Source organism: Pleurodeles waltl, chromosome 6 (genome assembly GCF_031143425.1).
Source record: "Pleurodeles waltl isolate 20211129_DDA chromosome 6, aPleWal1.hap1.20221129, whole genome shotgun sequence".
NCBI classification, from domain to species: domain Eukaryota; kingdom Metazoa; phylum Chordata; class Amphibia; order Caudata; family Salamandridae; genus Pleurodeles; species Pleurodeles waltl.
The window spans coordinates 76,992,387-77,018,957 of NC_090445.1; the positions used below are offsets into that span (position 1 = coordinate 76,992,387).

At 42.9% G+C, this 26,571-nt stretch overlaps 1 protein-coding gene across 1 annotated transcript in view; it reads right to left on the minus strand.

The window, feature by feature from the left end:
* LOC138299237 (E3 ubiquitin-protein ligase TRIM39-like) overlaps positions 1-26,571 on the minus strand; it is a 143,927-nt gene that overhangs the window by 67,639 nt on the left and 49,717 nt on the right. The window contains exons 2-4 of the mRNA XM_069237364.1: positions 21,350-21,445; positions 10,267-10,497; positions 7,455-7,477 (exon numbers count right to left, since the gene is read on the minus strand). Of these exons, the coding sequence (XP_069093465.1) occupies positions 7,455-7,477; positions 10,267-10,497; positions 21,350-21,445 (350 nt within the window). The remainder of the gene's footprint in view (positions 1-7,454; positions 7,478-10,266; positions 10,498-21,349; positions 21,446-26,571) is intronic.

The window sequence follows — 26,571 nt, forward strand, 5'->3', positions numbered from 1 at the left end:
TCTCATCGCCATAAAGATTTAGGCAACTAGGCGCCATCCAATCTGTAACTTCAGTTAGACAGGAACTGAGTTGGTGTGGTACTGCCTCAGAATTGTGAGAGAGAGAAACAATGATCTGTCTGTCATCAGCATATGACACCATTGAGAAACCACGGGAGTATATAATGGCTGCAAGTGGGCAGACATAAAGATTAAAAAGTGTGGGGCTCAGTGAAGATCAAAGATCTCTGTGCAACCCCTAATTTTAGGTGATGGAAGGTTGAATAAAAAGGTCCTTCACTCACTTGAAAACTTCTGTCGCCAAGGAAGAAGGTGAGCCATTTGTGTGCTAGACCAACAGTCCCCGCTTCTTTCAGTCTTTTCACCAAACTGGATGGGAGACTGTATCAAATGCTTCACAGAAATCCAGTGAAAACTATAGCAGCTGATCCCCTTGTGACAGTTAGGCGAGCTATTTCCGTGCTGCATCCAGGCCGAAAGCCTGTTTCAGTAGGGTGCAGCTTCCAAGAAGCCAGAGAGATGTTTATTAATACATTTTCAAAAAATGTTCTAATACCAGGATGTGGTGATATTGGCCTGTAGCTCTCTGCAAGCCTCAGGTCGATGGAGGGTTTCACAGAGGTCTAATAATGGCATGTTTCCACACCTCCGTGCCTCTGCGGTCTGGATGTCCTGCCAAGGATCGTATATGCTGCTAATCTTACCCAGAAAGTAGTGAGCAAGGATATTGCAGGGGGCTCAGATGGAGGAGGGCCAGAGCTCTCGTTGGCTGGTTTAATAAAATAGTTGACTAAAACCTCCGTAGATGAATTAGAGGAATTATTGATGCTCGAACTGAAGTAGTTAATCCAAGCTTTTCTTATAGCATATTGATATTTTGTATGCTTTTCTGTACAATACTTTACTTCTAGCATCATAACGTATCCTCCACTTCCTTTCCATTCTTTTACACTCTTTTCTTTTTATTCTATTAGCTCTGCTGAGAACCATGCCACCTGTCACATTGGTTGACTGGTTTTGTGCAATCTCAAAGATACAAGTGTAGCCACTTTGTTTTTTTATCTACACATTGAATGTAGTATTTAATTTGGAGATTTCTCCATGCAAGTAAGGAATTAAATTAAGTAAGGTGGCATCCCAGCCAGCCTTTTTTAATTTAGACCAGCACCATCCAAACCTTGGCTGCTGAATAGGATAGGCCTTCTTTCCAATTTTTGGAAGAAATGGGACAATACAGTGATCCGACCAGCCGACTGGGAGGGGTTCTTCTGATCTCATGTTAGAGACATTAGTAAAAATTGGGTCAGTGAAGATGTTCTTTTTTATGAGTGAGGGATGTTACCAATTGACAGAGCTGTCTTACTGCAAGATTTTGCAAACAGTTTATTGCATAGTCACAGTTGTCATCAAAATGTAAATTTAAATCACTAAAGAGGGTGATGCTGGCATTTGGCCACGATGTCCAGCAAAGCATGAATTAACTGGGTAGTTGGCCCTGGCGGGCGATATACCAAAAGCCCAATGACGGTGAAAGTAGGAGAGAGTTCAATTGCCAAAGAGACAAGTTTGCATCCCAGAATGGTGTTCAGTGTGAAATTCCCTTTAGGATGTTTACTGAAGATTACTACAACACCGCCTTCTGTTTTGTTTTGGCGATTGCACCTGGCTATAGAGTAGTCCTGAGAAAGTGTGACTACCACATCAGGCATACTGTCTTCTTTAAGCCTATTGTCAGTGAGAAATAAGGCTTCTGAGTGCATGTCTTCAAGGAAGGTAAGCACTTCAAATTTATTTTTAGGGAGGGACCTACAGTTAATAAAAAACATGTGCCAGTTATCTTTGTCTGTAGTTCCAGAATTTAGTAGATCACTTGGCCTCCTTATTTCTAACTGCCCTATTATCTGGTTACATGACCTGCATTTAGATGGAATACCCTTCGGATCGAGGCTGTGGTAGCAGATCTTACCTAATGGGCACTTTAAATTTCAAAGCTCAGCCGAGGAGTTGCATCGGTTCTGCTTGGGGATGCACCGCTCAGCAGAGAAGATGAGTCAGTTCTGCTGGTAAGCACCTTAGGCCCACTTCCAAGGGTCCAGGACTGGGGTAGCACCACTTGGCAAGGCAGGCTCATATATGGCGGGGTTCAAGTGCAGGCGCAAGGTTGTTGGAAGACTGTTATGTCCCTGAGGCTTCAGATCAGGAGGCCAGACAACTAGCCCTTGGAGTCACGCTGAATTCTGGGTTCAAGAGATGTAGGTCCAGTCCGCCTCTCCCAGGTAAGAGGGCAGCAGGTCAGTACCGCAAGGCAGGAGTCCTGCAGAGTGCAGTCCAGCAGAGTTGCAGTCCTTCAGCAGCACAGCAGTCCTTCTTCCTGGCAGAGTATCCACAAGTCAAGAAGTGTACTAAAGTGGTGGTGTCTGAAGTCCTTCCTTTATATACAGTTCTGCCTCTGAAGTGGGGAGAAGCTTCTAGAGGCCTACCTTTGAAGTGCACAAATGCCCTGTCTTCTCCGCTCTGGCTCCAGACTAAGTAAAGGGGTATGCTGCCCTTTGTGTGGAGACAAGACACAGCCTATTGTGGTGTAAGTGAGGCTCGGCCCAGCTCCTCCCTCCCATCCTGCCAGTGACGGACCATTCAGTCACACCTAAGCTTGCATTGTGTATGGCTGTCTAGGAGGAATACACAAAGCCCAACTGCCAACTAACCCAGTCATGTTACCAGAGACAGCCATTTGGTGCCTGCAACCTAAGACAAGAAAATGCCAGCTTCCTAAAGAGGCATTTTCAGAATTGTAATTTAAAATCGACTTCACCATAAGTTAGGATTTTAAATTAGGATTCCAGAGACACTAGCCATGTAACAGTTATTTCTTCCCATTTGGAAATGACACTTATAAAATGTAATAAGGCAAGTCCAATGTTATCCTATGGGAGAGATAGCTCTTGTAATAGTGAAAAAGAATTAAAGAGTTTTTCACTACCAGGACATGTAAAACCTAAAAGTACATATCCAACTTTTTGAATACGCTGCATCCTGCTCTTTGGCCTGTCCAGGGAAGATGTATTTTGCTACGTTGAAATGGCTGTTTAAATTGCACACATAGTCTCGGCAGTGGCAGGCGTGAGACATGTTTAAAGGCCTACTTAAGTGAATGGCACAATCAGTGCTGCAGGCCCCCCACTAATAGCATTTAATTTACAGGCGCTGGGCACATGTAGTGCCCTTTGCTAGCCTCTTGTAAGTAAATTAAATATGTCAGTTAGGTATACGTCATTGTCATTATGTTGTGGGGAAAAAGCACAAGCACTTTAGACCTTGCTAGTAGTGTTAAAGTGGGGAGATTCCTAAGGCCAGCAAAAACAAAGTCAGCAGAAACAGGAGGTCTGAAGGCAGAAAGTTAGGGGGAAGCCATGCCAATGATGCCAGGTCTAACAAAACCATGAAACCCTTTGCATAGCTCTGTTTAGACTTTGGTTTGATGACTCACAGATGTGAAAATATCTACAGATGAGCCATGGCCTTAGAGATAGTCTAAGTAGGGACCTGGTATCTATCTCAGCTCTGTCAATCCACTTCTACTTGGAAAAGTGGGAACATTAGAAGCCGGAGATATCCAGGATATTTTGGCTTGCCATTGACTTTAGTTACTTGCTGCCAATCCTTGGATCTTCTAGGAACCTCTGGCAAATAGCTGTGTGATATGACTATTTCCCAGAGGATTGCTCTTAATTGATATCACTGCACAATTCCTTACTTCGAGAAGCTAGACTAAAATGTTCCTACTTTAAACTTCTCCTGAACTGATATTGGTGCAAGGTAAGTTGTATAAAGATGGTGTATTGCCATACACCACTTGCTGGAGATGTGAGGAGGGTGGCTGTGATATGGGTCATATTCTGTGCCCTTACTGGACGGAGGCGTGAGCAGTCCTTTTAGAGCCAGATGATATCACTTTAACTCCATCCATACACCTAGGACTCCTACATGATATAATGGGCAATATAATCATTTCAAAGCATAGGAAAAGATGGGTAGAGACTGCACCTGCAAAACTATACATTCCGCGGCACTGGAGAAAACCGACAGTCCCTGACAGAGCTGACTTTGTCGGACTTGACAAATAATGTGGATTGTGAAAGAACCATATACAAACTCAATGACCAGATGGATATTTATGATCAAATATGGAATCCCTTTGCCCATCCCGGGCGACGTTGGTCTGGATAGTAAATTAAATGTCCGACTAAAGACGTATCCAATGTACATGAAGTAGCAGACACTCTAGGAAGTCATCCCGGTCTTCCCTAGTAATATAGTCAATTACATTGCCTTGCATATAGTGCAACAGAATCATAGGGGGGAGGGGACCATGGGTTTCATTGTTTGCACTACATTTCTCTTTTGTGGAAGGTAGTGGTGTGGTATTCTAAGTATACAGAATGTTTTTATAATCATTCATATTTGCCATGGGATAATTACTATTGCAAGATGTAGGTTTTGTTGGCACAAGGGATGTGAAGGTGTGAACTGAGGGTTCGGAGACAAATTATAAACCTATTACATATGAGCTCTCACTCAGAACAATACATGGGTAAACTGGGTTGATCTAAACTGTTGCCTATCTTTGGTTTATGGACCATGGGAATAGCCCCTCCTGGGCCTGCTTTAGTGCTGATGGCACCCGGTGTGACAATCTTTGCTGGCGCCCCTCCAATGACTTGCTTCTCCATGGATTCCCTCACTACCACCCTCCAACGGTACCCCTCATCTCTCCATAGCCTCTCACTCATGTTATTTAATTTCTTTTTTTGTGCAAATTATACCAATGTAGAACATCAGTAAACTTTACATTGTTAGAGAGCAAACACTATTAATGCATTATATGAATTAACAATGTTTAAAGCAGAAATATTTAGATTTTTCATAATTATATGTACTAAAAAAATAATTTTTAATGAATTTTAAAATTATTGGTTTGAAATTATTACTATAATGTTTTATTTTCTTCATGTGTTAGCATTACTGATAGGCCTACATTTTAGCTTTTTTCTAGAAGCAAGATGTTCAATTGTTGCTGACCTTACTAAAACGTTTGCAAGTTTGGTTATTTAACATCCTGTGTGATTTAGACACAGTAGAAAAATTATGTTCTGTACTTGCTTCACTTATTGGATTTCCTGAGATAATAACTGTAACTTTTAGCAATCGGCCTCAGTGCTCAGCGTCATGTTTCATGTTGCTTTCTGAATATAATTAAAATGTATTTAATCTCGGAATCTGCTGACCAGAGACGAAAGAAGAGTGACAGCGTGAACCAATCCAAAATGTTCTACACAAAGAAAAGTTACACCAAAAATGCAAGTTAAACTTGATTTGCTACTAACAATCTCACAGTATAGTCTTGTCCAATAGAGGCTTAGTTAGTAACTTTTGGGACTATAATATAGCAACATTTTAGGTGATGTGCGTTTTTTTCCTGTTCTTCAATTCTAGAGTTATGATGTGTTTCTGTTATTGAGCTCTTTGCTTATGATTGCATCAGTTCAGATACATTAGGCCCAACTTTACTGAACTGTTTCCCTATCCATGTTCCTAATACTGATGCTGCCTAAATGAGGACCTGATGCTCCATTGACGAAGACATCGCTGTCTGCTGATCCATTTAGGAGAGGTATAACAAACGTGCTTTTGTCTTTCTTGCAGGTTTTTCAGTTTTTCTCCTTTAGAAAATCCAACCGTTTTTTTTGGTTAGTGCCATAGTTAGATGTTTTCCAAATTAGTTTTTGTCTAGTTTTTCTTTTTGCATGAAGCCAAAACATGTTTATTGAATTAGAGTAATAGTTAAGGTTGTCTGACTAAAAATTAATTGATTGTGAATTATTCATCTGCAATAATTAAAATGTATACTATTTCTATTTTCTACTTATCATTGTTATTATTCTGAATTGTTATTCTGGAGTGTCTAATGATTAATACTTTAGCTAGATTGAGATTTTTCAGACTCTTGGTAACCCTGTGTTGTTTTTGTACATCTATCATTTGGTCTTGCACACGATTTACGTGATTTTAGCATTGTTAATCTGAGGGCAATAAATGTTTAAACTTTACTAAACTGATATGGTGATTCATGGCCACATAGGTTATGGTGAGTATAAAACTACTGACTTCATATTGAATATTTGATTATTAGATGATATATTTAATGTTTATTGGCTATTGGATGTTCCCTTACTCCTGTCTAAGTCCAAAGATTCAAGTCGACCTCTAAGGGTAATAGATGTCTTTACCCTATTACGTGACACCTTATCATAAATTTATAAAATAGTATAAGGTCTCATGCTCACAACATCACACACAAATTATACAGAGACAATGAATCATAAATGTGTAAAACAATGTATAGGACATGTTACATAAGACAATGAGGACTACTAGTTGTAGGAGTCACGCCATCAATACTTATAGGCAGTATATTTTAAGACTGTTTGGTCTGGAGCAGCACAAACTCAGGAATTAAAATGCAACACAGTGGTTGAGGTTTCTCCACTAATAGGAATGTATTTTTACCCAAACAAACTGTTTTTAGCAATCTTATAATAATAACAAATTGGTGAAAATACATAAGGATTTACACCTATGCATTGCAGTTTGCATGGATACTTTTGATGCCAGTTCATATCTCACTGTGCTATATTATAAGGATTGTAACTCTTGAGCTGAACATAAAAAGCTACTCTCTATAGCAAAGCAGTATTCCACCGAGCTATTTACACAGCAAAAGTATATTTATGTGACCTGCATGTTCCACGTGCGTTGCAATAGGTACATTAACCCTCTATACTGCATTATAATGAGTCAAAACGTGGACTAGGATCTCTCCAGCAAGTACATTAATCACCAGAGTTACCTTGATATTTTTATTATTGCCTGAAAATTGCTTGGCACACAAGCAACTTTGCACTGCATCAGGTGCTTTTTTAACCTTCTAGGTAGTTCAAAAGACATTGCTCTCTGAGCTCGGCACCTAGTGCAGTGGTACCAATCTCTACACCCTAAGCCAGATCCTGACTCTTCCCCAGTTATATAACTGTTTCTTTCATAGGTACAGTTCTCTGTTTACATCTGGCTGAGATATATGAGAAAATAAAAATGATAAATAAAATCAATAAAGAAATGCAATAAACTACAAAGAAAAGAAATATGAGCCCGTCTCTCCCCATTGAATAAGTCTCAAAACAAGAACAGACACATTTGTTCATATCTTAATATCTGGGACAAACCAGTACCTCTCAGTACACACGTTATAAGAGCTATGCATCTAATTAGATGATGGTGAGCTAGGCAAGGCAATGTGACACCTGAGGGAGACAATCATATAAGTAAACGGTATTGTGAAATTAATAACTGTAAACCATTTTTTCTTATGGTGGGCTTTTAACAGCAGATAAGCGTACCTGATCAATGTGCTCTTCAGATTCTGCAGAGAGAAACAATGACAGAACAACATGAAACTAAGAAAGTTTTACGTTCATAGTGATAATATTTATATTTGTAAGAAGGTTATTTATATGTGGAGTACTTACAAATAAATGTATACTAATATTTTAATAATGAATACACACTTTTCTATTATCGACCTTCATAAAGCATCAGGCACAGATTAACCTATGAATGCAGTTGATGCAGTAGGTGTCATAGTACAGTCACCATTAGAACAAAATTGATAAATAGTGTTTCTAGAAGATACGATTAGCTCAGATAAAAAGAAAGACTGCGTACAGGAGGAATAAATTCTGCTTGTTGCGTAATCTGTTTCTCAGCTCTCCAAAGCCTTTGGACTTTGGAGCAGGGCGTGCTTATCTTAAGGACAGTGGGATGCAGCGATACACATATCTGTATGGGGGATTCCTCTACTACTCATGTCTTCACTAGGCAGGCCTGGGCTTACCAAAATGGAACCCAGGGTCCTCCATGTAATGTACCATTGCAGGCATGCTTGTTCTGTTACCGCCATGCACTGTACCACTACAGATACACATACATTCAGCACACACACTCAGGCTCTGTGCATTGTTCAGAACTGTAGGTTTTCTGTATTTTACCGGGGTGTGCTATGTGCAAACACACACCTTGACAGCACACACACTTATTATTTGTGCTGGACAATATTTCACTCTTCATGCCATTTGTACTTCACACAAACACACACACCCAGCACTTACTTTCATTGCACATGCACTGCACAGTACCACATCTCTCACGTAATGTATTCCTGGCAGGCATATATACATCCAGTACATACGCTAACAACATATATACTGTACAGTACTGCTCTATCCTTGCACTGTACCCTGCCAGGCACACATCCAGCGCAGAGTGACTACTTCTACACTGAGCAGCATGACACATCTACCTGATATAGGCCAAGAGTGAGATAACCACACAGCAGCTAAACTTTTATAAGGTGAGTGAGCCTGTAGGCCTTACTCCAAAAGAACCTGTTAGCAGCTACCGATCACTATACCGTATGCTGCCACCACCGCATAAGTGATGCTTAAGTCCATGTGATGGTGGTACTTTCTACCACTATGAGGTTAGCAGGGGTACATGTCTTCAACCTTGAGAAGACTTTTACGTCCCAAGATCTTAGCTATCTTTTTTTAAATTATTCCTAACTTTTTACAATGTCACCATTTAATCATGATGTGTTTTAGTATACTGTGCTAAATTGCCTTTAATATAACAAGTCATTGCATCCAGCTTTGTCCTATGGTAGAGGCGTGCCTCCATGCTGAGATCAGTATCATGAAGTTTCGTAAACACAACTGCAATTTTGTAATTTGTAGAATTCTTCTCTTCTTGGTATATTTATTGCTGCATTCATGGTCAAATCCGCAAACTGATAATATCCAGCATAATAAGACTTTTTTTTAATTGAGATGGTTTTAACTAACTGTACAAAGAAGGTTTATACACCGCCTTCCTCCCCTGTGCTCTTCTGCCTGAAAAGTGTTGCTGTTGTTGGCCTTTGACCTCACAGCATTTAGAGCTGCCTACTCTGCTACAGGACAGACACATCACTCCTCTTTCATCAATCAGAAAACCTCACATGTCTGTGTGGACCAGACTCGTTGGGCCCAGGCACTCTCTCACTCTTTGTAGAACATCCCGCCTCCCTAGAATGTTTCTATGCTTAGAGTATCCTGATATTCATGTCATCACCCTGGGAGGCCCCAAGGTTGCCTGCATTGGGCTGCATTACCTATAAAACTAACATTGGAAAAATGCAAAACTGCACAGTTATAAGTGTTAGAGTTTGAAAGGGGATAAAGAAACATACCTATTAGTGTGTTAAAGGTGTTGACAAAGGGTAAAAAAGTAATTGCTTTTTGTCAGGAGAACTTCATAATACTGATGTACATATATTATATTGCCTTTTTAAGAAGCAGTCGCTATGATCATAATTCGAATCAAAGAGCATGTTCATATAACACAGAAGGCAGCAGTATGTGGTAAGACACAGCATTTTATCAAACCTTAGAATGATGGAGATAGGGATTGTTTAAATGTATATCATATACAGCATTAGGTGCTGCAGCAATATTGGTAAAATCAAAAGGGACTGTGTGACTAGACACAGCCATGAATTCCAGAGTCCCAGTTAGCTGTCAGATCCTGGTCTCCTTTCCCAGGTCTACTTCTAACCATCATATTATTTCGTGTACAATTTTCAGTGGGTTCAGAGAGGTGTGGAAGCACCAGGGGCCTGATTTAGATTTTGGCGGAGGGGGGGTTACGTCATCACAAACATGACAGATTTCCGGTTCGCCGTATTACAATGCCATTATATCTGATGGACATCGTAATATGGTGGATGGGATATCTGTTGCGTTTGTAACAGAGTAACCCGTCCGCCAAGCTCTAAATCAGGCCCTAGATCTGGTTTAGAAGGTTGGTACTTTCTGACACTAAAGAAGGCATGCTGGTCTTCATGTTCTCTAGATCAGTGGTTCCCAACCTGTGGTCCGGGCACCCCTGGGGGTCCGCAAAGCCTTCTCAGGGGGTCCGTGAGAGCCTAGAAAATTGAAAAATATTAACAAATATTGACAAATTAGGTCCCCAGCTTCCAGTAATGACTCAGGCGGGGGTCCCCGGGTTCTAATGATGATTCAGCGGGGGTCCCTGGGTTCCATTAATGTTAAAGTGGGGGTCCACAGAAATCAAACGGTTGGGAACCACTGCTCTAGATTTATAACCTTTTCTTACCTTCAATAAGTCCACATCTTGCTGCTGACACTTCAATTCAATCTCTGCGATCAGGCTCCTGAGAACAGGCTGCTGTTCTTCCAATTTGTTCACTGTCTCCTTGATGCTCTGAAGGCTTTTTTTCTCTTCCTCCTCAAGATTGTTGAGGAGATAAGATTTTTTCTTCTCCAAAAACCTTTGTAGTTTCTCAAACTCATTACAGATGCGCTCTCTATGGCTTTTGAACTTGGCCTGCAACATAAAAGTACATCACATATTCAGAAAAGTTATCACTTCAGAAACATTTAATAAATGTATAGATCAACACTGGGCCTGACCCATTATGGCATAGGTTTTCTTAACATTCACTGGCTGAGAATATATGACAAATCAGGGAAAGAGGTGTCCAATGGTAGAGCAGAAGGCAGAGCAGGTTGTTCTTTCCCTTGCATGGACATTTACTATGCTACTATTTGAAATACTGGTGGAAGAGGGCTGAGGTTTTGTTGCCTGAGACAAGACCTGAATTACTGTGTTTCAAGCTGTAGTTGAAAACAGACATTTATATGAGTAAATTGAAATTGTTTCACAGCCCTGGCCATTTGTCTTCAATTGCAGATTAGGAAGACCGGGATCTGAGATTGATTTTAGACTGCATTAGTTTGCCTTCTTTGGTGAAGAGTATCTGATGATGAGAGATGCTACAGCATTGTAGGAGATATATCTGGGCGCACAACCCAACTAGAAGTGTCTGAGGTCATGTTTCCACTGGATTAGCACCTCTCAAAGCAGACATACACCTCCATGAAAGTTTGCAGAGCTTGGATATGCTCACCTCTCTTCATCACACAGAAGAGGCCAGGAATGAACAAAGTACTGAATGGCTCTATTATGGTATAGAAAAGCCTTTTTAAATTGAACACTACTGTTATCCATTGCACTCTCAAACAATGTAGTTTATTTTTCTTGAGGTGCTTCAGGGCTCAGATAAAATGACTAAAAGTATTTGATATGATGGGAAAGAAGATAGCATAAATACCAGTGGTCAACTGTTAGTGCTTCATTTTGTTTTCACCGGTAGATGGTGTGTAAGACAAAGGCGTGCATCCCTCCCTGTATTTATGCTTTATAGGGAAGAAGTAGCAATGCAGTCATATACACACATTTTCACATTGATATCTTCCCATCGGGCATCTTCTCTTCCTGGTCTTTTTTTGTAGTCTGGTTTCAAACACGCATTACTTGCAGAATTCTGTACTATGTATTGCACTTAAAGTGTAAGATGCTCCTACTGATGCCAAAAAATCGTTTGAAAGTCTGACGAGGTTTTCCACGTACCTAATGTCTTCCTCCTTTGTCCTAAAGCAATGGTACTTCTGATTCATTCAACAAGAGTGTTACTATTGGAAAAGGAAGAAGTCCTTTAGGGTGAAGCACATTTGAGTAACATTAGCATACATGAAGCTCCAGTTCATTGCTCCTAGCAGAAGGTTTCAAATGCATGATAAATACATGCATGAAAGATAAAAAATGACCATATACGCAATTTGTGTTACAAAACATAACAGCTTATAAGTATGCTTTGGACCAGCTCATGTATCAACGCAAACCCATTCGTGCCCAATAAGCTTTGTAATCACATGGGTTGCAATATGAAGGCTTTACGTTTCCACATGCCAGTCTATGTAAAGTAATAAACGAACCTGAGCACTTGAAGATGCATTGACAAAATCAGTAGGTCCTGTGTTTTTATTGTGAAGCGGGAAAAATGTGTCGCTCTCAACGAATTCACATCATCCCCTTTTTCCTTACCATGTGGAGTACCACAAGGGTCCTCCCAAAGTCCTACACTTTTTAATCTTTATGTGACCCCATTGGCCTCCTTAATAAAATCTTGTGGCTTCTCAGTAGTGTCCTATGCTGACGACGCGCAGATTGTGGTCTTTTTGAATTGCAATCCTGATGACACCACAAACAGTTTCTATGACTGTATGGACCACATTAGCAATTAGATGAGTGAAAACTGCTTGAAGTTAAACTCCTGGAAGACCAAACTTATACTGTTTGGTAAGGATACATCCTTCCTGTCCCTCAGTTGGTGTCAGCAGAGCCCTGGTCCACTACCTACTCCTGTAGTGTAGTTAAAGCCAAGAATTTAGAAGTGCACTTTGATGATAAACTGCTTTTGGGAAACCAGATCAGTGCAATAGCCTCATCCTCTATCTTATGCTGAGGATTTTGAGAAAGGTATTTCCATTTATCCCTCAGGACTTTAAAAAGACTCTAGTGCCGGCACTTGTACTGGCCAAAATCGATTACTGTAATGCTCTTTTTCTCGACATTTAAAACAAATGATTCCATAAACTTCAGACGGTCCAAAATGCGGTGGCCTGGTTGGTTGTAGGAATTCCCAAACATCCATCAGCCCAACAAGCTCTGATCCAACTCCACTGGCTTTGATTTCAATGCACTCTGTACCACGTTCAAAGCACTGCATGGTACGGGGCCAAACTACATCAAACGTTGTTTTTCATGGTACCTTTCCGGATGGCCACTGCGATCATCTTTGGCAAAAAAAACATTGTTATTCCCAGGCACCAGAGACACGACTGGGGCGGCAGAAGCTTTTTTTTGGGCGTGCTCTGGAATTCTCTTCCTTCTGGGTTGAAAAACGTGAACTTATTCCATTCAGGAAAGCTTTCAAAACATGGCTTATTAGCCTAAAATTAACAACTCTCATGCTCACTACCTTCACTGACTGCCAGTGTCTAGACGCCTTTGGGCAGTAGTGCACTTTATAAATATTTTTTTTGTTTCATTTTCAAAAGAGAGAGAAAGAGAGAGAGAGGGAAAGTTTTCTCACACATGCTAAACTCACAAAAAGGCCTTGATGTTTCATATGGGGAGCTCAACTCTAAGCCACTAGAAGCCTCATTTCCTCTTTTAAGTTTATTCACCCCACTCCTTCCCCTTCGCCATCTTCAATTTTACCTTTGCTAAGTCAGTGCCAGGCCTACTCAACGCTCTACCCTAAACTGCTGTTGTGTAATATCAGTGGAGGTCACAAGGGAATTGGAGACACTACTTGCCACTGCATTTTCCTGCAGCCCTGGAAGACAAAGTCTCCATGTAAAGAACTTTTAGGCCTCTATCTAGTTTTAACAAAGCCTGGGTCAGCTCCAACCAGTCTACTAGAGGTGGGGCACCCAAAGTCCACCAATACCACTGGCTCATGATTGTGGGTCACTCAGGACCTTACCGTTGTGTGTATTCAATGTGCGAGAGGGCCTGCTGGACCAACCATAGGATTCTCTTCAAGAACAACAGGTCAAGGTGCCATGTCCCAAACGTGCAAGGTTATCTACATGGCAGCAGTGATCATTCCAGAGTCTTACAAAACTGTGTACTTCAGCAACTGTCACAGCAAGAAAAATAAAAAAGATCAGATTGTGAATGCACAATGTGTCTTGTAAAAATAGAATAACATGAGATCAGTTCTTCATGTGAAGAAAGCCCTTGACAGCATGGCAGGAAGCAGCTGGTTTTCGGTGTTGGGCCCGAGAAGCAGATAAGGCAGATGGATCAGGAGAAGACAAGATTCAGCTACTTCTTCGGGTTCTACAAGTTCGAATACACATGACAACATGTGTCAGGAGAACCAACAATGTTTTAAAAAACTCCTGCAGAAAGAGAGTATGACATGAACTTACTTGAAGTATGAATGTACCTTGATAAAACATAGTGCAGGTACACAAGTAGATATTGCTGAGTGCTACTAGCAGCCTGAAGAACCGAAGCCTTAAGCTGTCTCTGGACAAATGCCACTTATACTTCTCTACTGTGAGACCACCTCTGAGAATGGAACAGAAGTGAAACCATCAGTGATGGAGGCTCCCTGAAGCTGTCCCTCAGTGGAGCACCCCATGGAAGTATGGCTTCCTAGAACTTAGCAACAATAACATTTTGATCAGAAACGTCTTACACATCAGTGATAGCGGACTAACTTGTTTTACAGTAAACTACACCACAGACACTTGGTTCATGCACCCCCTTATTTAAATTGTCAGTGTGATTCCTTGGGCTGAATGAGCCGTTTCAGGTTGGCTTGTGCAACAGGGACAAACACGCTGATACCATGTTTGTTGCCAACATGCACCTTGCAGTACAGTATGGACCTCTACGCTATGTCTCATCTTGTGTAAAGAGTAGCACTAAGTATTTTTGTTTGCTGTTGATCAATCTGGTGTTGGGTTTGGTGATGTCTTTATTTTATAGCAATAATACTCTTATGCTGCTTATTCATTGTTTTTCCTTTTATTGTAGGTGTTTGGAGTTAAAATGTAAATCTTGTAATAAGATTTGCTGGATCACTTTCCTTCTCAGGATTGTGCTCAGAACAGAGCCAATAGATTTTTTCACCCACTGTTAAAGGTTTGGAGACATACTCATCACAACTTCATGGAGAGAAACCCTAAGGTGCTAGGCAGAGCCACTGAATTGGTGAGAGAGGTGGTAGTGAAATTCACCATTAGGGCTGTGGATAAAAGATCAGAATCACTCGTAGAAGAGCACGACCAGCTTCTGTACATTCACTTTAGGTAACAGGTCCCCCCTGACTCAGCTGTTTTGTAGCAAATGGTCTAGAGGCACTACTGGGGATGATCTATGTCCAGTCTGCAGAGGGACCTTGGAATCCTTAGTACACATACGATTCTTTTGTCCTGAGTGTACTGCCCGTAAAGACCCAAGTGGATAATCTCCTTGTGTAGAAATCTGAGCACTGGCGTTATATGGAGGCATTTAAAATTCTCTCCTTAGACCCAAGCAGAATGATGGTATTTTCAAAATGCTAGTGTTTACATCAATTATGTTGGTTTTACTTTTCTTCTTCATTTTTTAACTGTTTTGCACATGCTGATCTGTCGCCTGATTCAAAATGTGCATTTTAATTGTTGTGAAGTACTGTATGTATCTGCGAGAATGGGTTTTATGGGCATTGATTTTATATTGTAATTTTTATGATCCTGGTGATCGAAATAAAGTTTTGTTAAAAGCTAAAAATATAGCAAAACTTTATTACAGCCAATGAAATGACAGTATAACCAATGTGACCACACATGGAAAACTCACATCCAAGGGTGTTTATTACAACTTTATGCTCAAAACAATGTCAATAATTCTCAAGACAAGATTAACAAGATGCAGAATCATGACAGGTTCTATAAATCTTCATAAAAATTAACACAAATTAAACACCAAACAATCTATGACCGCATCACACAATAACAGTTCAAAAAAATGAAAAGGAGTAAACAATGGTTGTCTAATTCTGTTAATCATCTAGTAAATTAAAGTCTGGAATTTAGTAACCTGAACAAAGGGCAACCCTACAAATTGGCAAATACATTTAACATGTGCTGGGATAAACACATGTGGACAATAAGTCAAAAAGCACAAAAAGAATTTGGAAAAAGGAAAGCTGGGGAAACAAACAACTAGCTAAAGTTGGCAAAAGTAAGTAAAAAAGGAAGGCACCATCATTTCAGAAGCTCGCTCAAGGGTCTTATTGGGTTTGAGTCAGGGGAAAGTCTAAGTCTCACCAAAGCACCTCAAAGGGCAAGGGAAGAGAGGGCTCTACCTCTCAGGGCTCAAGGGATTCCGCAAAACAGCAAGAATAGGGCCATCTTCTGTGGGGAAAGCATGGAGAGAGCTTCTGCCACAGACTGCCGGACTGGACTGTTAGAAATCCAACTGAGGAACAGTATATTAAAGTTCATAGAGCAAAATGATTCGTTCATCCATCACTCCACATTGCGCATAAGGTCTGATTGTCCAATGGGGTGCAGTCATACGACACAGAGCGTATTCATGAAGATTCTCACCAGGGGCAATCTCGTTGTCATCCACACAGGTTGAAACATTTGTATCACCATCCATTCCACCATCCTGGATGTACTGCGCTCAACGTTGATTCCCAAGCCTTACTATGTGCAAAATAATACAATATCTATTTCCAAGCTAGATTCTCATGAGAACAAATCCTGAAATAATGTCACGTTAGCAAAAATGACAAAACATTTTTTGCAGAATCAAGAAAGAGGGCCTTGCAGGCCTGTTTTACTTCCCTACACTGACCGAGATGAAACACACACACTGAAAAGAATCTCTGGTATACACCTCTAGGAAATCGATTTATTAAATCACTCTGCAAGGCTCGTAAAGAAAGGTCAGTACAACAGAAAAGTGCATGTTCAAAAATTTGTGCAGCAATAAAATGAAAACATGTACAAAGAATATTCTAAAACAGCAAATATATACGCAAAGATATATATATATATATATATATATATACACACACAATGCAAAGCAGATAAGAATTAAAAAAATTCATCACCATGGGGCACAGTTGAATTTGCCTCATCTTTCTCCTTTCAGAAACAGGTCGGGAACCCCAAGATCGACCGTGAAGAGAAAGAGATCTACCCTCACGGGAAGACTGACAGGCATCAATGTCCCGATCCTGCCAGAGGTCTGAATCACTTCCTGGTCCATCCGGTTTCAGTCTCTTATATATCTTAAATAAACCAGAAAGGAGAATTCTAGAAAACCCCTCCCGCTCTGTAAGTTGTTGCTCAAAACTGCTGGCTACTTCAGGTCAGGTTTGAAAGGAACACGTTGGAACTGGCCAGGATCTGAAAGTTCTCTTCCAAAACCAAACTGTTCCCTGCCATTCCATAAACATCATCCTAGCACATCCTTATCTCTATGACTCCTCCATATTATGCCTTAGCCCTTGGTGAGAAAGAACACGCAGAGTGAAAACATGAGCGAAAAACACATTGCATAACCACATGCGTGGAAAAATACTTGCAGCTTCTGCACTTCTAACATGGCAGTGGCTAACGCCAAGTTAAGTGTGAAATGAAGTCAATAGGCATAATTAAATGCCTGGTCTCATCAATGCTGCGACTCTATTTGAGTGAAGAAATATAAAAATTTCTCACAATGAAACAATAACTCTGCAACAATATTTGTATCATTGGGAGATTGAGAACCTACACATACTTAAGTGTTTGAAATTTCATTAATGTGGAGCGCTCAATGAACCATGTGTTACTAATGTCTACTGAGTCTCTCATGCCAAGTCTCAGAAAAGAAACCAGAAGAACCGACGCAACTATGTTTTGACGCCTGCGGCGAAAATGTCCTAAACATCCAACATGTAAACCGAGCTGGCTTTAGTGTTGGTGACGCCTAGTGCAACAATGTTTGTTGCTACCCCGGTGACATCATTTCCCATGGATTCCCTCACTACCACTCTCAAATGGTGCCCTACATCTTTCTTTAGCTCATCTCTCAGATTTAATTTATAGTGCTACTCATATTAATGTAGGGTGTCAGAGCGATTTACATTACACACATTATACAGAGACAATGAATGAATGTGTAAATCAATGCACAGGAAATATTACGTAAGGCAATGAGAGCCACACTGTCTTGGAGACAATGAGAGCCACAATGTCCAGGAGTCACATGTCATCCATACTGAGAGGCATTATATGTTAGGAATGCTTAATCTGATTAAACGAAAGGGTAGATTTATTACATTTTCATGTGACACAAGGCAGTAACCAAAATTGCTGCACTGTGTTGTGTGAAAAGAAGAGAGCAGAAGAGTGCCTTCTCTAGTAAGATATGGTGCTGTTTCTCTTTCCCCTAGTGTTGGCTTACCTTACGCTGCCTTGCACCAATGTGCCCGTCCTAAAGGATGGAGGGGCCTCACAAACGCTCCCCACCCCAGCTTTGGCAGACTTACGTCAGTCTGAGCAAAGGTCGGTCTGACAGACACTCTTTATGTTTAGCTCAGACAGCCAGGTGCTATACATTCGCTAAATGCACAAGCCGATGGCTGCCTGAGCTGAGCTTTGGCAGGCTGAAGATGTCACAGCTCTGAGGGTGTGACCTCCTCAGCCTTGCAAAGTGCCTTGAGGTCCTCCCTTTCAAGATGAGGGGGAGCCTCAGTGATAGCCTGGGACCTGGGTGCTTCAGTTTTAAGACCTAGAGTGCCCAGGGCTGAGTATTAATCAGTGACATCTCATCACTAAGGTGGTCATTCCGACCCTGGCGGTCAGAGACCGCCAGGTGTAATGTGGCGTCCGTACCGCCAACAGGCTGGTGGTACAGAGGCCCTTATTACCGCCGCGGTCGCACTGCCGGGGCCAGCGGTTTCCCACCATTTTAGCCCCGGCGGTGATAATCCGCCAGGGCAGCGCTGCCCTGGGGATTATGACCCCCCTACCGCCAGCCTGTTTCTGGCGGTTTGCACCGCCAGGAAGAGGCTGGCTGTAAGGGGTGTCCTGGGGCCCCTAGGGGCCCCTGTACTGCCTATGCCACTGGCATGGGCATTGCAGGGGCCCCCTAACAGGGCCCCGGCCAGCTTTTCACTGTCTGCATAGCAGACAGTGAAAAGCGCGATGGGTGCAACTGCACCCGTCGCACGGCCGCAACACCGCCGGCTCCTATGTTGCGGCCTCATTCCCGCTGGGCCGGCGGGCACAAACTTGGTTTGTGCCTGCCGGCCCAGCGGGAATGTCATAATGGGGGCCGCGTGAGTGCGGGCGCATTGGCGGCCGCACGGCGGTTACCGCAAGGTCGTAATGACCCCCTAAGTGTTGTGGGATCAACAACTCTCACTATCCCCATCATGCTCTGTGACGAGTAAGGGACTGCTGCATCCTTTTACTGGCTGACCTAAGGTCAGCCAGGAAGAGGAGGCAGCAGTCGCAACGTTCCACCAAACTTGGAAGCTCCACTACTGCAGCCTGGTAAAAACAATTTTTAATCTTTAGTGCATGCATGTATTTGTATGTATGAATGTATGTCTGTGTATTATTACGTGCCTACATACTGGTGAATGGTTGATGTATGTGTGTCTGTGCTTAACTTGTAAAAGAATGAGTGGCATGCTTAGAGGTAAGCGCAAAGCTTTGCTTAAAGGTAAGCAGCTGTGCAATTAAATGTCTGTGCGCCGAATACTGAGCCTGCTAATTTACCTCATGTCTCTTTAATCCACTACCAGACACTCCTTACCCTTTAATCTGACTGCTGAAGTATCCTACCTTGCCCTTTTGTGACGTTTTTTCCATCTTTCTCCTCCTGCGTCTTTCTGCTTTGAGTGTTTTCACTCCCTTGGTCTCTGTAAATGTCTAATGCAGAAAAATAAGTGCCAATCCCCAAAAATCAGTGCCAGTGGCCCCCATGGGTAACCACCGGCTCAAATTAAGCACTGGTGTGCCTGCTTGTGAATATAAGAGTGTGAGTGCGAGTGTGCATGAAGAAGGGTGAGTGTGAGTATGTGTGTGTGTGCGCATGTGAACCCCGCCCAACTCAAGTTTGCTCTAATTACCGGTCGCCACTTCACCAATGCACACACCCTTGCATCAGAGAGCAAGTGTGTGTGTGATGTCAAACAAAGGGTACCCTTTCATTTCAACATTTTATGCTTTGACAGCTTTTTATGTGCCCTGAACAGTTTTATTTGCTTTGAAAAGGTGTAAATACTTTTCTACCAATGATAGTAACTAGGGATTATCATCAAACTCCATTGGTGGTTGTATGGGAACATCCATATACCACCCATAGTACAAACCCTTGACACAAACTAGAACATAGTACTATTTCATGTTACTTCAGGGCTACTTTAATAAATCTCAAATGATCTGCCGCCGGTTGTAGTTTTGCGGACGTGTGAGTTGGTTGTGAGGGCGATGTCGGCGGAGCGGAGATGCCAGGTCAGGGTGTAGAAGGAGAGCTGGCTGTTGAGGTATTCTGGTCCGGTGTTGTGCAGTTCTTTGTGAGCGTGGGTGAGGAGTTTGAAGGTGATTCTCTTGTTGACTGGGAGCCAGTGCAGGTCTCTCAGATGGCCTGTGATGTGGCAGTGGGTGTCCAGGATGAGGCGTGCGGAGGCGTTTTGGATGCGTTGCAGCCTCTTCTGCAGTTTGGCAGTGGTTCCTGCGTGAAGGGCATTGCAGTAGTCCAGTTTGCTGCTTACGAGGGCTTGGGTGACTGTTCTTCTGGTTTCGGTAGGGATCCATTTGTAGATCTTTCGGCGCATGCGGAGGGTGTTGAGGCAGGAGGAGGAGATGGCGTTGACTTGCTGGGTCATGGATAATGAGGAATCCAAGATGAATCCTAGGTTGCATGCGTGATAGGTGGGAGTCTGAGCGGCTCCGAGAGTGGCAGTCCACCAGGAGTCATCCCATGCGGAGGGGGTAGAGCCGAAGATGAGGACTTCCGTCTTGTCGGAATTGAGTTTGAGGCAGCTGTTCTTCATCCATTCGGTGATGGCCTTCATTCCTTTGGGGAGGTTGGTCTTGGCGGAGTCCTTGGAGACGGAGAGGATCAGCTGTGTGTCGTCGGAATATGAGGAGTACAAGGATGTACTGGTCAGGTGGCTAGTGCAGGACAGTCCCTCAAGTCACGGCAGTCCCTCAAGGCATGACACAAAGAGGTTGATAACCTCCCAGGTCCAGGCAGGCTAGTGTGGGGGAACGGGGAGCAAAAATTCAAAATCAAGGTGGTTTTAAGGTGACAGCTGAGCCTCTACCCCTCGAAGAATGAGTGGCTAATAAAGGAGGTCAAACCATATATCAACTTCCTGCTACAGAGGCTTTAAAAAAGGCAGTCAGAGCAAGGGTGTGTCTGCTACTCCGGCTAAAGGCTGAATCACTTAGCTACGACAAACATATGATCACAACCTGATACTTAATTTGCTTCTGTTAACAAAAGTTCTACGCTTGTTCCTGCCACATGGTTACGAGCACAAGCACTTGACTCAAGGAATCAGTTAAAGCAAGTCCTTGGAGTTCATTATCTTTGCACAACACTCAAACAAAAACTCTTGAAAACCCCTGGTTCCTTAGATTGGTTTTCTTCCTCTATCCTCGTGGAAGTTGCAAGTGATAGTTTCAAAGCACAGTAAGGACAGCCGTAACACAGGTATGTCCGAGCCACTATATGAATGCTATGGTTTGTTGGAAACTGAAAGTGAGATCAAGTTTGGTACCCTCTCTTCATACTGGTTTATCAGTTACCGTTCCCTTACCTCTAGCTGTTTCACGTTCATCTCTTCTTTGCGATGCAACTCAAGAACATCATCCAGCTTTTTCTTCAAGCAGTCTAGATAACACTGAAACTTCTCCTAAAAGAAGAAAGTCTATATTTAAAAAACATACAATATTGTTTTATAATACTATAGCACAATGTTCTGTTTTGTTAGCAATTTTATAAAGTGTGACTGCTATCCCACCTGGTGACCTGGCACTGAGAACACTAGCAGAGCAGAGACAGTAACAAAGAGGGAGGAAACTGTCAGATCTAGACTACAGTGGGGTAATATTAGGGAATCCTGCACATTATTACACAGCCAACTAATTTTTGAAAATCCAGGTTTTTAAGTTTTTTTTTAAATTTAAGAAAGGTGGGTGCGAGCAGTAAGGTTACTTATTCTAGAGCTTCAATGCAGTCACTGCAAAGGATTTAGCCCTGGGCAAACATGTTTGATGTGAGGAACCACTAGCAGATAAGCATTAGCTGATCGTGAATTGCAAGCCGGATAGTACAGATGGAACTTCTCCAGTGCAGACTGCAACAGGTGCTGCATGGTTGGGAAGTTCAGGTGGGACTGACGACTCATGTTGTATCAGTATAAGCAGACGAGTATAAGCAGACGACGCTATGGTTTATTTGAGCCAACCCGACATATTGGTTATGATACTTTTGAATGTGATGAGGGAATTCAAGGAGCATTCGGGGTTATACCTGGGTCAACTGAAGTCTGCATTGTTACCAGTGGGACAGCTGAAAGGAGTAGAGATCGGACGATTCCCTGAAGCAGGTTTATCCTGGAAGACGGACAGCTTTTACTACCTTGGCATATGTTAGAAATGGGGTCTCTGGTTGGCAGTCAGTTTGCACTCAATCCAAGCAGGGACCCTCACTCGAGTCAGGGATAAGGAGATACTCACTTAAGATAACCCCTGCTAACCCCCTTGGTAGCTTGGCACAAGCAGTCAAGCTTATCTTAAAGGCAATGTGTAAAGTATTTGTACCAAACACACAGTAATAGAGTTAAAACACTACAAAATGGACACCACACCAGTTTAGAAAAATAGGCAATATTTATCTAAATCAAACAAGAACAAAACAACAAAAATCCAAAATACACAAGTCAAGATATTAATTTTTAAAATAAAAAGAGTCTTACTCCATGGAAAACAATGGAAATGTTGTTGTTACACAAAGTACGAAGTCAGCAATGCGTCGTTTTCTCATAAGTGAGGCCATGTGTCATTTTCCGGACGGGGCACCTCAGGTCCGCGCAGGTTTACGATGATTTTGATGCCCAGTAATGACGCTTGAGAAATCGGTGATGGAAAACCTTGCTGCCTGGGATTTGTGTCATTTTTAGCCGCCGCAAGAGTGTGTTGCGTCGTTTCTCCAGCCGCGATGCAGGTGATGCATCGATTTCCCAGCCCCGATGCAGGTGGTGCGTCGACTTCAGCAGCGAGGCGGATGGCGTGTCTTTTACAGCCACGTTGCAGGTGGTGCATCAACATTTTCCCTGCACAGCTTCCCGTGCGTCTATTTCAGTCCTTGTTCTCTCAGCTTCACCTTTCCAGGGCCTAGGGACTGGACAGGGCACCACTTGGCAGGCCAGGAGTCTTAGCAGAGAGTCCAGGTGCTGGCAGAGGAAGTCTTTGATGGCCCTGAAACTTCAAAACAGGAGGCAAACTCAGTCCAAGCCCTTGGAGATTCTTCACAAGCAGGAATATACCACAAAGTCCAGTCTTTGTCCTCTTTCAGGCAGACGCAGCAACTGCAGGCTAACCCAGCAAAGCACAGTCACAGGCAAAGGGGCAGTACTCCTCCTCCAGCTCTTCTCCTTGGCAGAGGTCCCTCTTGGTTCCAGAAGTAATCTGAAAATCTAGAGTTTTGGGTCCACTACTTATACCTCTTTCTGCCTTTGAAGTAGGCAAACTTCAAAGGAAAATCTATGTTGTTCACAAGATCCTGCCTTGCCCAGGCCTGGCCTCAGACTCACACCAGGGGGGTGGAGTCTGCATTGTATGAGGGCAGGCACAGCCCATTCAGGTGTAAGTGACCACTCCTCCCTCCACTCTAGCCCAGGTGGCCCATCAGAATATGCAGGCTACACCCCAGCTCCCTTTGTGTCACTGCCTAGAGGAGATTCACAAACATTACAACCGTCAGTCTGACCCAGTCAGGGAATACACTAGCAGGCACAGAATGGTTCAAGCAAGAAAATGCCCACTTTCTACAAGTGGCATTTTCAAACAGACATTTAAAAAAAAAAAACTTTGCCAAAATATGTATTTTTAAATTGTGAGTTCAGAGACCCCAAACTCCACATCCACATCTCTATCTGCTCTCAAAGGGAAACTGCACTTAAAAGATATTTAAAGGCAGCTCTGTGTTACCCTATGAGAGAGATAGGCCTTGCAACAGTGACAACCACATTTGGCAGTATTTCACTGTTAGGACATGTAAAACACATCAGTACATGCCCCACCTTTAACATACACTGTACCCTGTTGATGGGGCTACCTAGGGCCTACCTTAGGGGTGCACGAAAAGGGACTGTTTGGGCCTGGCAAGTGGGTACACTAGCCAGGTCGAATTTGGCAATGCAAGACTGCACACACAGACACTGCAGTGGCAAGTCCGAGCCATGTTTACAGGGCTACTCTTGGGTGGTACAACCAGTGCTGCAAGCCCACTAGTAGCATTTGATTTACACAATACCCAAGCAGGCACAGAATGGTTCAAGCCAGAAAATGCCCACTTTCTACGAGTAGCATTTTCAAACAATTTAAAAAACAACTTTAACAAAAGATGTATTTTTAAATTGTGAGTATAGAGACCCCAAACTCCAGATCCATATCTCTATCTGCTCTCAAAAGGAAAATGCACTTAAAAGATATTTAAAGGCAGCCCGTGTTACCCTATGAGACAGATAGGCCATGTAACAGTGAGCACATAATTTGGCAGTATTTCACTGTTAGAACATGTAAAACACATCAGTACATGTCCCACCTTTAACATACAATGCACCCTGCCCATGGAGCTACCTAGGGCCTACCTTAGGGGTGTACAAAAAGGGAAGGTTTGGACTTGGCCAGTGGGTACACTGGCCAGGTCAAATTTTGCAATGCAAAACTGCACACACAGACACTGCGGTGGCAGGTCTGAGCCATGTTTACAGGTCTACTCGTGGGTGGCACAACCAGTGCTGCAGGCCCACTAGTAGCATTTGATTTACAGGTCCTGGGACCCCTAGTGCACTTTACTAAGGACTTACTAATAAATCAAATGTGCCAATCATGGAAAAGCCAATTACACATACAATTTACATAGAGAGCATATGAACTTTAGCACTGGTCAGCAGTGGTAAAGTGGCCAGAGTCCTAAAGCCAACAAAAACTGGTCAGACAAAATAGGAGGAAGGAGGCAAAAAGTTGGGGGAGGATCTTGCAAAAAGGGCCAGGTCCAACAGCATGTATATCTCCAATGGGGTACAGCAATGTCATTCCCTTAATATGGGATGCATGATAACAAATCTCCGCCCATCCATTAACTTTTGGAACACTCTGAAACTCACCCAGATCAGGAAAATAGACCTAATTAAAATGGTAGTACTTCCTCCTTGTCTCTAAGGATTGCAAGGCACCATGTATGAGGTTCACCAGAGTGTCTTTTGGGAACTGGACCACCTCCTGTTGGAACTGCTTTGGGTGGGGAAGTGACACAAGGTGGGATAGTCCATGCTTAAATTAGAATGGGATAAGGAGGGGATGGAGGTACCTGACCTTGAAATGTACTAGATGGCATCGCACCTAAAGCCGCCTGTCCACTTGTTTGTTGACAAGCCAAATTGGGAGACGTCCCTATTGGCGGGTACATATGGGGGTGCTGATTTGGGATCTTTACCGTTACATGGTAGCAGAACACCTGGGACCTTCCTGCATGTGATTAGACTGGTGTGCAGACTCTGGTGTGGGAGGTGCTTTATAGAGCACCTTATGTGCCAGAACTGGAGATCTGGAGGATCCAGCCTTTTGCAAAAATAGCATAGATGATGCCCATAGACCGTTGGCAGGACAGGGATTGTGCCACCTTAGGCACTTTAGAAATGACAGGCCACTTTATCACCTGACATGATGCAATAGACATGTTTAACCTGGGGAGAAGGCAATTCCTTCAGTATGCCAAGATAGTGGCCGCAGCGCAGGAGATATGGCCGGGGTTCTCTGAGGCCCCTCACCCACACAGACACTTGTCGCACTGCTAACGATGGCACAGGGGGTTGGAGACTCATAACACGCATATACCAAGCTCTCCAATCAGACAAGCTTAGGCCTCCCCTCAAGACTGAGAAAACGAGGCAACAGGAGAGTGAATTCCCCATCTCAGCTGAGGAGTGGACTACAACACATACAGGGGTGCTAGAAGTGTCAGTTAACCAAGGTTTAAACTTATCCAGTATAATGCAGTACACATTCATTAGAAATGGGGTTTCTGTTTGGCTTGGGTATGCACCTAAGCAAATCACAACCCACCAATTTAGTCAGGGGAAGTAAGTTACACACCACACGTAGAGCAGGCAGGCTTATCCTCAGAGGCTTATCCTCGAAGGCAATGTGTAAACCATTTGTGCAACACACCTATCCTGACTAGAACAAGAAAAACACAACATATACAGTAAATGCCTGGGGCATGGAATGCACATCAAATGTATAGAGATACAAATGACTCACCATCTGTCACCATAAATGCCTAGATTCTCACAGAACACCATAAGTACATAAGTGAGTGCTGGGATACCTTTCTGCTTAACGTGGAAGCCAAGAACGACATCTGCCCCCTCTGAGCCCACATTTAACTCTATGACGCTTGGAATGGCACATGTTGATACACGCAGAGCACAGTGACAAGTGAGGAACACTGGACCTATAGCTAATCAATCAATCGATATATCCTCCATCTCTTCGCACTTACCGCCACCTCACTGCATGTCCCATGCTGGACTGGGGGCTCTCCCTCTACCCTCCCACCCCCACCCCCTTGCATTATAACTACACATATGGCTCACTTTTCACATTCAATGGGCACCTTTCCGAGTTGTCCTCTTCCCTCCTCCTACGTGAACCAACTCATTACTCTATCCGTGCAGTCTTATGAGCTTGTTCTTTTGTGTTCAGCTGTTTTGTTTAGTTTAACAGTGCTTGTTACTGATATCCTTGAAAT